This window comes from Taurulus bubalis, assembly GCF_910589615.1.
Source record: "Taurulus bubalis genome assembly, chromosome: 1".
Classification (NCBI taxonomy): domain Eukaryota; kingdom Metazoa; phylum Chordata; class Actinopteri; order Perciformes; family Cottidae; genus Taurulus; species Taurulus bubalis.
Window position 1 is genome coordinate 1399627 of NC_136589.1, and position 13614 is coordinate 1413240.

Consider the following 13614-nt stretch of genomic DNA (forward strand, 5'->3'; position numbering starts at 1 on the left):
ATCCTGTAGTTATTGATTCTAGTTATTGTCTTTATTGATCCTGTAGCTATTGATTTTAGTTATTGTCTTTATTGATCCTGTAGCTATTGATTTTAGTTATTGTCTTTATTGATCCTGTAGTTATTGATTCTAGTTATTGTCTTTATTGATCCTGTAGCTATTGATTTTAGTTATTGTCTTTATTGATCCTGTAGTTATTGATTCTAGTTATTGTCTTTATTGATCCTGTAGCTATTGATTCTAGTTATTGTCTTTATTGATCCTGTAGTTCTCCTCTTTACTGATCTTGTAGTTATTGATCTGGCTGTATAAGAAGAGTTATGACCAGTCTCTCAGTGAAACGTTATGTCGCAGTTATTCTTGTTATTCTTGATCTGATCGTTTGTGTGTTTCAGGTAAACATCAGTAGAGTGTATGACTCTGCAGCCAATCAAAGTCCACCTTGTCTCAGAGGATTCATAAAGGCTGCGAGCCAGGACTCTTCATCATCCTCATCATCCTCATCATCAGGCGGACCAGCACCGCCCGCCTGTCGCACCACACCGCCGCGGAGAAACGGACTGTTTACCGGGGACCATGCTCAGGAAGCCCGCGGGGAGCGTCGTCCTCACGGCGACCCGCCAGCAGCGGGACCGGGTCCAGAGGCTGGCGGGTCCGGGTCCGGGACACCATGCGGACAAACACGCACCCAGCTCCGCCAGTAGACCCAGCAGCTCCGCCAGTAGACCCAGCAGCTCCGCCAGTAGCTCCGCCGTGATGGGGCCCAGCTCGGTACTGAAGACCATGGACCAGCTGGGCGGACCCAGCCTCCTGACGTCCCTGAACTGGCTCTTCGTGAAGGGATATTTCCAGACTACGCAGCAGCTGCAGGTGAGAGAGGAACGTGTTTGTTTCCTCTGACCTACTTTCCCCAGTGAGCAGGACTTCACACATATTTATTAAAGGAGCAGTTACAATACATGATGTGGTCAAAGGGAACAGACCATAATATCATCATCTTATTGTCATTGCAAATGATACAAATATACATTATTAATACATATGTGAGCTATGAGTTATCTATAGACAAGTAATGAATTAATATGAATATTAGAATAAATAAACCAGTATTTCTACATTCTAATATTCATATGAATTCATTACTTGTCTATAAGCAACTCGTAGCTCAGATCCCAGTCTGATCCTGATCAACCGTATTGATCAGGATCAGATCCCAGTCCCCATCAGCATGCTGTACCATCAGAGAATTTGATTAAAAAGTAAAAAGAAGAAAAAAAACTGCTTTCAAAGACTGAGAAAACTAAATGAAGGAACCCATGAAAGAAGGTACAGGTCAGCTCAACTGAGGAATGAACCTGATAACCAGCGCATAGGAGGAGCGGCTTCCTGGAAGTCTGAGAAAAATGTATTATGTGACTAAATGAGAGGGAGATACTGGACCTTAATTAATTCATATTTAAATCAAAGTTCGCAGGAAAGAAGAAATGTACATCTGAACTTGTTTACAGACGAATAAGAGGCAGTAAGGTCTTAATTATTACACAAGCTCCACTTAAAAAAAGTAAAATATCAGCAATATTCTGTTAGCTGAGGCACCAATACATTACTAGAAAATAACTGACCCATTAAAACCCTCTTAAAACTGTAATTTTGACTGTCCGCCTGGTCCATTTTGTCTTATTTTAAATTAATATGTCAAAGAAATGTATTTTGGCAAAAATTATTTTGCTCCTTTTTTCAGGAGAAATGTAGCTTTCAAAATGATTATGTCATAAAGGCTTAACACACTGTATAAAAAGTAAAGAAATGTATTTGAATTTTCATCATATTTCTCTTATTAACAATTGAAAATGAACATGAGCAAAGCTTTTGAGATTACAGAAATTAAATGTAACCTATTTTACATCTTCTCAAACAGTTTAGTTTGCCCAAAGCATTCAGTGTCCATGTTATAGGCTTTTATGTGTCCGTGTCCAGGCGTTTTAGAGATTTGTTTATCTTCCTGAAGCAGTTCCTGTCCAGCTGAAGACAGAACCCAGTATTGCCCTCCTCACACATCCAGGCAGCTTTTACAGGCAGCTAGTACACTGTTTCCTCCCAGAATGCCTTCTGTCTGTCCTTTACCCACTGTCCTTCTTTGTGTTTGTGGGGATCTGACCCTTTTAAAGTGATCGGGAGCTGATATGTTGAATTGATCATGTTGAGAACTTGGTCTGACAGATCGAGCACAGCAGGATCTACGGGCCTCTGTGGAAGTCAAATTACGGCCCTCTGGTGGTGGTGAACGTGGCCAGCGCCGAGTTCATCGAGCAGGTTCTGAGGCAGGAGGGGAGACTCCCGGTCCGGACCGACATGCCCCACTGGAGGAGCTACCGGGAGCTCAGGAAGCAGGCCCACGGCCCGCTGACGGAGTGAGTGATCCTCCACCTTCACATGTAGATCCTCTAATGCTGCGTTCACACCGCGACGCTCTTCCGCCTGACTTTACCCGCTCGACTTTATGTGGTAAATTCGCTTCATTCGCGGCGGAAAGGGGGCGCGGCTTTTCCGTGGCTTAACACTGTAAAAACCTTTTCCGCCATCCACCATTGAAATAACCACTACCGTAAAAGTCGGGTTACAAGCCGCTTCTACCTCCGGTGGTTGTCCCCGCTGTAGCAAACTAGCATTGCATTGACTTTACATGTAATCTACTCGCGTGGCAAATTCGCAACTCTTTTGTTGTGAACGCAGCATAACAATGATCCTCTGGTCCAGAGAAACAGATTTCAGATGAAGACATTATGATAATTCAGTGAGTTACACATGACGTTTCCACCATCTTTTATTTAACCTAACTATGTCTGACCCAGGCTTGCCTCTCACCCACAACGTGGTCCAGCTCATTCTGGAAGCGTTCCCAGTTCAGCTGGAAGATATTGTCCCTCCAGCGTGTTCTGGGTCTTCTAGGGTCTCCTACTAGTTGGGCTTGCATGAAAAACCTCTAATGGGAGGCGTCCAGGAGGAATCCTGATTAGATGCCCGATCAATGATCGACTTTGTAGTCGTATCATCTGATCTTCGGCCGTATGTCTTGGACACTCGGGTGAAGAGAGGAGCAGAGCTGATCACCACCTGGTGGTGAGTTGGATCAGATGGGGGAGTCGGCTGGAAAGACCTGGCAAGCCCAAACGTGTAGTGAGGGTGAACTGGGAACGTCTGGCAGAGGATCCTGTCCGGGAGGTCTTCAACTCCCACCTTCAGAAGAACGTCTCACATATCCTGATCGGTTGGGGAAATGGAATCCGAGTGGACCATGTTCAAAGCCACAATTGGGGACGCGGCCGCTAGGAGCTGTGGCCAGAAGGTCATCGAGTCGTGGCTGCAACCCGAGAACCCGGTGGTGGACACCGGGGGTGAGGGAAGCCGTCAAGCTGAAGAAGGAGGCCTTTCGGACCCGGTTGGCTCAGGGGTCTCCTGAAACAGCTAACTGGTACCGGCAGCTGTGGTGGTTGCGGATGCCGGTATTTGTCCGCGACCACCACAGCTGCCGGTACCTCTCAGCTGCTTCAGGAGGTTCCGGCAAATCATTAAACGGCTCAGGAAAGGGAAAGCAGGGCCTACCCCAAGCTGTTCTCAGGGGAGCGGAGCTGCTGACCCAGACGGGGACATCGCCGGGCGGTGGAAAGAGCACTTTGAGGAACTCCTAAACCCGGCCAACATGTCTCCTGGAGAGGGGGCAGCGCCTGAAGACTTGTTGCGGTTGCACCCATATCCCTGCTGGAGGCCACTAAGGGAGTCAAAAAGCTCCTTGGTGGCACCGGGGGGATGAAGCGCTGGACATTGTTGGGCTGTCTTGGCTGACACGCCTCTTCAATGTCGCATGGGGGTCGGGAACATGGACTGGCAGACCGGGGTGGTGGTTCCCATCTTCAAGAAAGTGAACCAGAGCGTGCTAAGAGGAGGCTCCAGGGTGCTAAGAGGAGGCTCCAGGGTGCTGAGAGGAGGCTCCAGGGTGCTAAGAGGAGGCTCCAGGGTGCTGAGAGGAGGCTCCAGGGTGCTGAGAGGAGGCTCCAGGGTGCTGAGAGGAGGCTCCAGGGTGCTAAGAGGAGGCTCCAGGGTGCTAAGAGGAGGCTCCAGGGTGCTAAGAGGAGGCTCCAGGGTGCTGAGAGGAGGCTCCAGGGTGCTGAGAGGAGGCTCCAGGGTGCTAAGAGGAGGCTCCAGGGTGCTGAGAGGATTTCCGACCGTTAGTCGAACCTCGGGTTCAAGAGGAGCAGTGTGGATTCCGTATTTCTCCGTCTTTTATGAAACCAAACTACGGTGTCCTGTTTGAACCTTGTTACTGTATGTTTTCAGAGTAAATAGAGTGATTGTTTGCGTTATCAATCGGCTCTATCTCATTGCATGTGTTGGTCCTGGTTTGTAGAATGGGGCCCAAATGGCAGCGGATCCGCAGCATCCTGAATCCTCGGATGTTGAAGCCCAAACACGTCTCCTCGTACGCCGACACCATCAACGAGGTGGTGAGCGACTTCCTCCACAGAGTGAGCTGGTTGAGGGAAACCAGCGGCGGCGGAGTGATGGTCAACGACCTGACGGCGGAACTCTACAAATTTGCTTTTGAAGGTCAGCAGAGAACAAAAGAACAAAGTCAGTTGTTTAAACATACTAATTATAATGTGGAGTGAGGAACGGCAGCTCGTATTTGGCTTGAGTCAAAGAAACTGCTGTTGAACAATGTGTTTTATTCCTGGTGATCTTCAGGGTTTATCAGTCATTTCATTATCTCAACTCTTAAAACACAGAATGAGAAGCAAACTATAACTCAGGTTCAATTTATGACTTAAGAGACATTTGTAATGCAGGTGGAAGAAGTACTCAGATCCTTTAATTAAGTAAATAGACATGAAATAATTATTAGAAGCGTTGCCATTTATTTTCACATTTATGTGTTCATTAGTTTCTTTATATGTTTATGTATATATATATTTTCAATATGGATATTTTTTCATATAAATTAATTGTGTATATAAGATTTTTTATGTATTAATTAATTATGTAATTTTTGTCCCTTTATTTTTCCTTAGGGGTAAAAATAATATATGAAATAAATATAAAAATGAATGAATAATAACAATTAAACATTTACTAATATCCTAACAAATAAACACAAATTGAAATACTTACATGCCTAATAAGAAGAAAGAAGCTAATTGAGTAAAAGCACAGAAGTCTTGCAGAAGAAAATGAACTTACGATATAAGTAAAAGTACTCATGATGAAGAAAGTCAAATGTAACATATATATGACGATATAATATAATGCAAGTCTTAGTAGTTTGTAAATGTGGATGTAAGGTTCTCTTCAGGAGGAGAGAGGATCCTGAGCTGTGAGATCGGTTCTTTCCGTTGGTCGACTTTGACGTTGAGTCTTTGGCCTCGACGGCTGATTAGATAATGACATGAACTTTAACCCTTTTCTCAAAGCGTTCACACATCAGACATTTTATCTTGCAGCAACACAGAGAAAATGATTCACGGTTTCATTTCCTCCCGACTGGACTGCATGCCTTGTTTCCTGGCCTCAGAGCCAGAGATGGAGACAGACCTCAGACTGTGCAGAGCTCTGCAGCCGGCCGCTACAGAGACCTCACATCACCCCAGCCCCACCCTGCATTGGTCACCAATTTCCTGTAGAATCCATTAAAATGTTGACTTATTATTATATAAATGTTGACTTAGCTTAGCTCTAAGCTTTGCTGGATCAATGCGCCGGAAGACATCCGTGAACTTTGAACTCCCTATTGTCCAGAGTCCAGGTTCAGGTCTCAGGCTGATCCTGGGTTTGCTTTGCCGGCCCTCAGCTCTGGGACAGGTTGTCCAGTTAGTAGTTCATTCCACATTTATTTTCATATTCTTCTGACTCCATAGGCGAAAGCAGAAGTCTGACCTCAAGACCCGACAGCAGCAGATTCATGTTTATTTAAAGACTTGTTCACCAAGCCCTTATAAGGGCATGGTGTCCACTTCCCTGTGTCCACAGTGTAACCAGTGCTCTGTCCCTCAGACACCTGCAGCCTCTCACCTCTATCGGCTCCTCTGTGCAGGGATCAGCTCCGTGCTGTTTGAGACCCGGATGGGCTGCATGAACCAGGAGGTGCCCGAAGAAACCCAGAAGTTCATCTTCTCCGTGGGGGAAATGTTCCGTCTCTCCCCCATCGTCGTCCTCTTCCCCAAGTCCATGTGGCCCTACCTCCCCTTCTGGAAGCAGTTCGTGGCGGCCTGGGACCAGCTCTTCAAAGTCGGTGAGCGGCCGATCGGACTGATGCTCGACTTCGGACATTTAGCTACAGAACGATATGAATGGATGTAATACGTTGACCGTCATGTTCATATGAAAACCCTGTGCTGTGGTCCGAGTATCTATACCGTGGATGTTTATGTCTCTATTCATAGTATAGCATCAAGTCAAGGCCACATTATTTAAACAACACGGCTTCAGTCACCGAGAATCATTATAATGCATCATTAAAACCACTGACTTGGTTTAATCAATACAAATACAATCTTTAATGTGCTAATCATTTGAATCGGGTGTTTTCATGAAGAAAAAATTATAAAAAAAAAATTATAAAAAGTATAATATTTAGTGTTTTTGATGGTTTACTGCAGGGTTGCCCACACTTTTAAAATGATCTACATATATATATATACTACATTAACAATGGTAAATACCTATATATAAATATATATATAGCATTATTAATGTATAAATATACAGAGTATACTTTATATTTACAATATTGGCGTACCTTGCAAAACTGCATGAACCCTTATGACACAGCATAATTATAATTCTGTAAATATTTGGTCATTACATGTTCCTCTGATGACGTCACTGAATGGACAGCAGGAGCTGCTGCTCAGCCTCAGGCTTCCACATGGTCATCAGTCATGGCGGAACGCTGTTTGGACTTATTTTTATAATATTATGATACAGTCGGCTCCAGATGCACACGGAACAGTCGTCTTTGAAGAGCTCTCGCTCGAACAGAACAGGCGATCTTCGTTGCGTAGTATATTTTTTAAAGGATATTTCTAAAGAACAAAGCGTCCCATGGTGTCCTCTGCTCCCTAAAGGTTGCGAGTGCTCAAGCTTCAAGGTCGCTTGCTTTATCAAACCATTTCAAGGGCACTAGACATTCGTGACTTCCTCAAAGTCACAAAGTCCACCTCCCTCCATGCGCTCCACGAGAAAGTGTGTTCTATGGCGCCATCTAGTGGCCCAGAGGGTGGCGTGCTGGTCATGAACCTCCTCCGGTGTCTCCGGTGTCTCGTAGCTGAAAGGCTGGTGCAGCAGAAGATGGAGGAGATCCAGGACCAGCTGCACCTGGACCAGAGCGTGGAGGGAGCGTACCTGACTCACCTGCTGCTCAGCGACCAGATGACGGTCACGGAGATCCTGGGCAGCATCACCGAACTCCTGCTGGCGGGAGTCGACACGGTGAGTGTGACACAACGAGACACAACGAGACACAACAAAGAGACAACAAAGAGACACAACAAAGAGACAACAAAGAGACACAACAAAGAGACAACAAAGAGACACAACAAAGAGACACAAAGAGACACAACAAGACAACAAAGAGACAACAAAGAGACACAACGAGACAACAAAGAGACAACAAAGAGACACAACAAGACAACAAAGAGACAACAAAGAGACAACAAAGAGACACAACAAAGAGACAACAAAGAGACACAACAAAGAGACAACAAAGAGACACAACAAAGAGACACAAAGAGACACAACAAGACAACAAAGAGACAACAAAGAGACAACAAAGAGACACAACAAAGAGACAACAAAGAGACACAACAAAGAGACAACAAAGAGACACAACAAAGAGACACAAAGAGACACAACAAGACAACAAAGAGACAACAAAGAGACAACAAAGAGACACAACGAGACAACAAAGAGACACAAAGAGACACAACAAGACAACAAAGAGACAACAAAGAGACACAACGAGACAACAAAGAGACACAAAGAGACACAACAAGACAACAAAGAGACACAACAAAGAGACAACAAAGAGACACAACAAAGAGACAACAAAGAGACACAACAAAGAGACAACAAAGAGACACAAAGAGACAACAAAGAGACACAAAGAGACACAACGAGACAACAAAGAGACACAAAGAGACACAACAAGACAACAAAGAGACACAACGAGACACAACGAGACACAACGAGACAACAAAGAGACACAAAGAGACACAACAAGACAACAAAGAGACACAACGAGACAACAAAGAGACACAAAGAGACACAACAAGACAACAAAGAGACACAACGAGACACAACAAAGAGACAACAAAGAGACACAACAAAGAGACAACAAAGAGACACAAAGAGACAACAAAGAGACACAAAGAGACACAACGAGACAACAAAGAGACACAAAGAGACACAACAAGACAACAAAGAGACAACAAAGAGACAACAAAGAGACACAACAAAGAGACAACAAAGAGACACAACAAAGAGACAACAAAGAGACACAACAAGACAACAAAGAGACACAACGAGACAACAAAGAGACACAAAGAGACACAACAAGACAACAAAGAGACACAACAAGACAACAAAGAGACACAGCGAGACAACAAAGAGACACAAAGAGACACAACAAGACAACAAAGAGACACAACGAGACACAACGAGACACAACGAGACAACAAAGAGACACAAAGAGACACAACAAGACAACAAAGAGACACAACGAGACAACAAAGAGACACAAAGAGACAACAAAGAGACACAAAGAGACACAACGAGACACAACGAAACAACAAAGAGACACAAAGAGACACAACGAGACAACAAAGAGACACAACAAGACAACAAAGAGACACAACAAAACTACAAAGAGACACAACAATAATAATAATAATAATAGCTAGGATTTATATAGCGCCTTTCATGAAACCCAAGGACGCACAAGACAACAAAGAGACACAACAAGACAACAACGAGACAACAAAAAGACACAACGAGACACAACGAGATAACAAAAAGACAACAAAGAGACACAACGAGACAACAACGAGACAACAAAAAGACACAACGAGACACAACGAGATAACAAAAAGACAACAAAGAGACACAACGAGACAACAAAGAGAAACAACAAAACTACAAAGAAACACAACAAGACAACACAAAGACACAACGAGACAACAAAGAGACAACAAAGAGACACAACGAGACACAATGAGACACAATCAGACAACAAAGAGACACAATCAGACAACAAAGAGACACAACAATACAACAAAGAGACACAACCAGACAACAAAGAGACACAATCAGACAACAAAGAGACACAACAATACAACAAAGAGACACAACCAGACAACAGAGACACAACAAGACAACAAAGATACACAACCAGACAACAAAGAGACACAAAATAACAGCAAAGATACTAAAACAATAATACAAAAAGCAACTACAACTTTTGTGTCGTTTTGTAGCTGCGTTGTTGCTTTTTGTGTGTCTTTGTAATCCTTTTGTGTCTCTCTTTAGCCCTTTTGTGTCTATTTGTAGTTATTTTGTTACTTTTTGTGTCTTTGCAGCGTTTTTTTCGTCTCTTTGTAGTCCATTTGTGTCTCTTTGTAGTTGCGTTGTTGCTTTTTGTGTCTTTGCAGCTGTTTTGGTATCTTTGCTGTTATATTGTGTCTCTTTGTAGTCTGGTTGTGTCTCTTTGTGGTTGTCTTGTGGCCATTGACACATATAACCTAGACACTAACAGCGTGTCCTCCTCTCTGTCGCAGACCTCCAACACCGTCTCCTGGTGTCTGTACATGTTGGCGAAGCAGCCAGAGATCCAGGAGCAACTATACCAGGAAGTGATGAGCGTTTGTCCCGGGGACAAGGTGCCGAACAGCGAAGACATCGCTCAGATGCCGTACCTGAAGGCCGTCATCAGAGAGACGCTTCGGTCAGACTGAGCAGCAAGTATCAGAATGTTTATGGAGGACGCTAGTTTGTGGCTAGAAGGGCTTTTATGAAGCTAGTGATCACATTGTGTCAAACAGAGACAATAAAGTCCTTCATGTGTGAAGTTAGTGGCAGTCCTAGAGCTGCTGGAGGTACTGGTTTCATGTGTGAAGTTAGTGGCAGTCCTAGAGCTGCTGGAGGTACTGGTTTCATGTGTGAAGTTAGTGGCAGTCCTAGAGCTGCTGGAGGTACTGGTTTCATGTGTGAAGTTAGTGGCAGTCCTAGAGCTGCTGGAGGTACTGGTTTCTAGCTGAAGCTGCTCTGTGGTCACCAGGCTGTATCCTGTGGTACCAGGAAACGCTCGGATGTCCGTTGATAATGAGATCGTGGTCGGAGATTATCTCTTCCCCAAAGACGTGAGTAACGTTCAGTGAGAAAAGGACCTTTTGATGCTTCATCTAAAATAATCTGACTGTAAGGACGAATGCTCGTTTGAGACCCACAGACGCTGTTCCACCTGTGCCACTACGCCGTGTCCTACGACGAGAGCATTTACCCCGACGCCCACTCCTTCCTGCCGCAGCGCTGGCTCCGAGGAGCCCAGGAGAAGTCCAGGCATCACCCGTTCGGCTCGGTGCCGTTCGGTTTCGGGATCCGGGCGTGTCTGGGGAGACGGGTGGCCGAGCTGGAGATGTACCTCCTGCTGTCCAGGGTGAGAACCTCTCCATTCAGTTCTGCTGCTTCTCTGGAGATTTGGAGATAGAAGTTTTGTTGGATCTTTTTCATTCATTTTCCGAAAATGGCAGAAAGTGGCAGAACTTCGGTCCTGGTATTACTGGATCTCAGTGCTGCATTCCACACGGTCCATCATGACATACTACTAGACAGACTGAAGTCTGGTAGGACTCTCTGGCGCAGCACTTAACTGGTTTGAATCCTACTTGAAGGACCGACAATACTTTGTGTCGGTAGCTAATTACACATCAGAGCTGACTAGGATGACATGTGGTGTTCCCCAAGGTTCAATACTGGGGCCTCTTCTGTTCACATCTACATGCTTCACTGGCTCAGATTATGAAAAACAACAACGTGTGTTATCATAATTATGCAGACAACACACACATCTACATAACTACATCACCAGGGGACTATGATCATATACAAGGGCTGGCTAAATGCATTGAATTTTCTTCAAATACATAAAGATAAAACAGAAGTAATTGTTTTTGGTCCCAAGGACGAACGATTGAAAGTCAGCGCTCAGCTTCAGTCACTAATGTTAAAAACCTCAAACCAAGCCAGAAATCTAGGTGTAGTTATGGATTCAGACCTCAACCTGAACAGCCATATCAAGACAATACAACATCACCTGAAGAACATATCAAGGGTTAGAGGACTTATGTCTCATGCTTCTCTCTGTTGTCTTTTTCATTCCAATGAGAATGAGTCCGTAGTGACACATCACCAGCACACGGAGGTCTGAACGTCCTTTCTTCTCTTCTCTTCCTCAAGCTGATGAAGACCTACGAGGTGAGGCCGGACCCGGCCGGCGGCGCGGTGCAGCCCATCACCAGAACCCTGCTGTGCCCCGCGACGCCCATCAACCTGCAGCTGGTGGACCGAGCAGCGAGGCGGCCGCTCCTCTGAAGCCCTTTAGTATTCACCGCGAGGCTCCTGCCGCCCAGCAGCTTTGCTCTGAGGAATGCACCTGATGCGGGTCAGAGCCGCCGGACGCGGACCAGCCGGCTCGTGAAGGGTTAGCAGGCCGGACCGGCTCTGTTTGTTGTTTCATGTAAATATGAACGGCGGCTCCAGAGATTTATTTAGCTTCAGACCCACACATGAAGTGTTTTTAGTTGTCAGGGACGACGTCTCGCAGCAGAAACTATGCAGAGTCCAAAGCTGCAGTTCTCTGTGTGCAGAACGTTGTTCCTGCAGATTCAAACCCGACAGGAGAGCATCTACGTCGTCTTATTACACTGTTTGCTTGTCCTGCTCTCCAGATATCATGAAAGAATCAATCAATCAATAAATGAGAATCAAAAGAACATATTCTCCATTCTTCTTTCTGTCAATACATTTCATGAAAAGTACTTTTCCAACACTGTAGCTCGACTTAAAAACAACTCACGGCAGTTTTTGTTCTAGTGGAAATAAAACTTTTATTTTACTACTTTGTCTGTAGTTTGTCTGTAGTTGTAGTTGTAGTACTTGTCTGTTTGTGTCTGCAGATTTCTGTTAACTTCACCAATTGTTCCCATTACGTAATGCCTCATTTGCATATTGAATCATGAAGCCTCATTTGCATATTTAAACATGACACTACATTTGCTTATTTAAACATTGCACCTCATTTGCATATTTAAACATGACACCATTTGCATATTTAAACATGACATTTCATAAAACTTGTAAAACAATAAATAATCATGTCAATGTCAGTAATGAACTGGTGAAGGTCCATATATTCAGTATGAGTACTTTTATAAAACATATTCATCGTCTTCTGTAGAGAAACATTACAGACTTCATAAATACCATAAAGTAGATGATCAATAAAATACAATTTACAATTGTAAAACTTAAATACAATTAAATAAGTAATTAAGGAAGCAACAATAAAGTATAATACAATTTCATAACTTAAATACAATTAAATAATTAAGAAAATAACAATGAAGTGTAATACAATCCCATATCTTAAATTCAGTCAAATAAGCGATTTGATGAAAATAATAAAATGTCACAATTCAAACACAATAAAGTAATTCAATAAAGTAAATATAATGTCTGTTCATCAGGAGATCAATGCTGCCGACTTGTGGACAGTTGAGGAACTACACGAAGTTCCTTTATGCCTCATTCATGAATATAAATAGATATTACTGTATTTGTGATTCAGCACATTATCACCCTCTGCTCTAAAAGAGGTGATGACTCTTTATTTATTATTATCATTTATGACCGTTGTCTCTGTTTACGTCATGATGAAGTCATTATTAATTCAGTCTGATGTTTTATTATATTTGAGATTAGGTTATATAAAAACACAAGCTTGTTTAATGTGTTCATTTTATTGCTGTTTTAATATTATTATTATTATCAGCTATTCAAAGGGTGAGTTTGTGTCTCTTTGAAGTAATTGAGTGTTTAATAACATTTGATGTCTTTTTAAGTTGTTTCTAAATGGATATTTGTTCTGCTTCTTATTTTTCTGTTCTTATATTTATTTCAATATATTCTGCACCTCTTTTATATATTTACCATGTATTCTCTTTCTTTAATGGAGCTGTAGGATTATTCTTTATTATCAGTGACAATAGATCCTCTTGAAAATATTTTTGGCATAAAAATGCAAAATAAAATAGTTTTCATAATTAGTTAGTAAAGTACTAAATGATGTATGTAACGTGATTGTGAGATGATGCTCTGCATTGCTGTGTTTATCACAGCTGCTCGTTATGAATCTGCGCATAAAGTCCTTCATCTCATTTAGTTTGGATCATAATTCAGATTCTGAAAATGCAAAACAATCCCAAAGTTGTCAAATAGTTTAGTTTTTAATAAAAACAACAATAATCAGAATGCCTTTCCTGCGTTGCTCATAAGTTAAACTAAATGTGG

The 13614-nt window shown here is 43.1% G+C and overlaps 1 protein-coding gene across 1 annotated transcript; it reads left to right on the forward strand.

The window, feature by feature from the left end:
* Window positions 1-733: 733 nt before the first annotated feature.
* Window positions 734-11748, forward strand: cyp27a3 (cytochrome P450 family 27 subfamily A member 3). Its single transcript, XM_079218518.1, has 9 exons — window positions 734-870; window positions 2221-2411; window positions 4406-4605; window positions 6086-6283; window positions 7319-7482; window positions 9825-9991; window positions 10325-10406; window positions 10496-10702; window positions 11503-11748. Exons 1-9 carry the CDS (start codon window positions 757-759, stop codon window positions 11635-11637), a joined length of 1458 nt encoding a protein of 485 aa, XP_079074644.1. The 5' UTR covers window positions 734-756; the 3' UTR covers window positions 11638-11748.
* Window positions 11749-13614: the final 1866 nt, after the last annotated feature.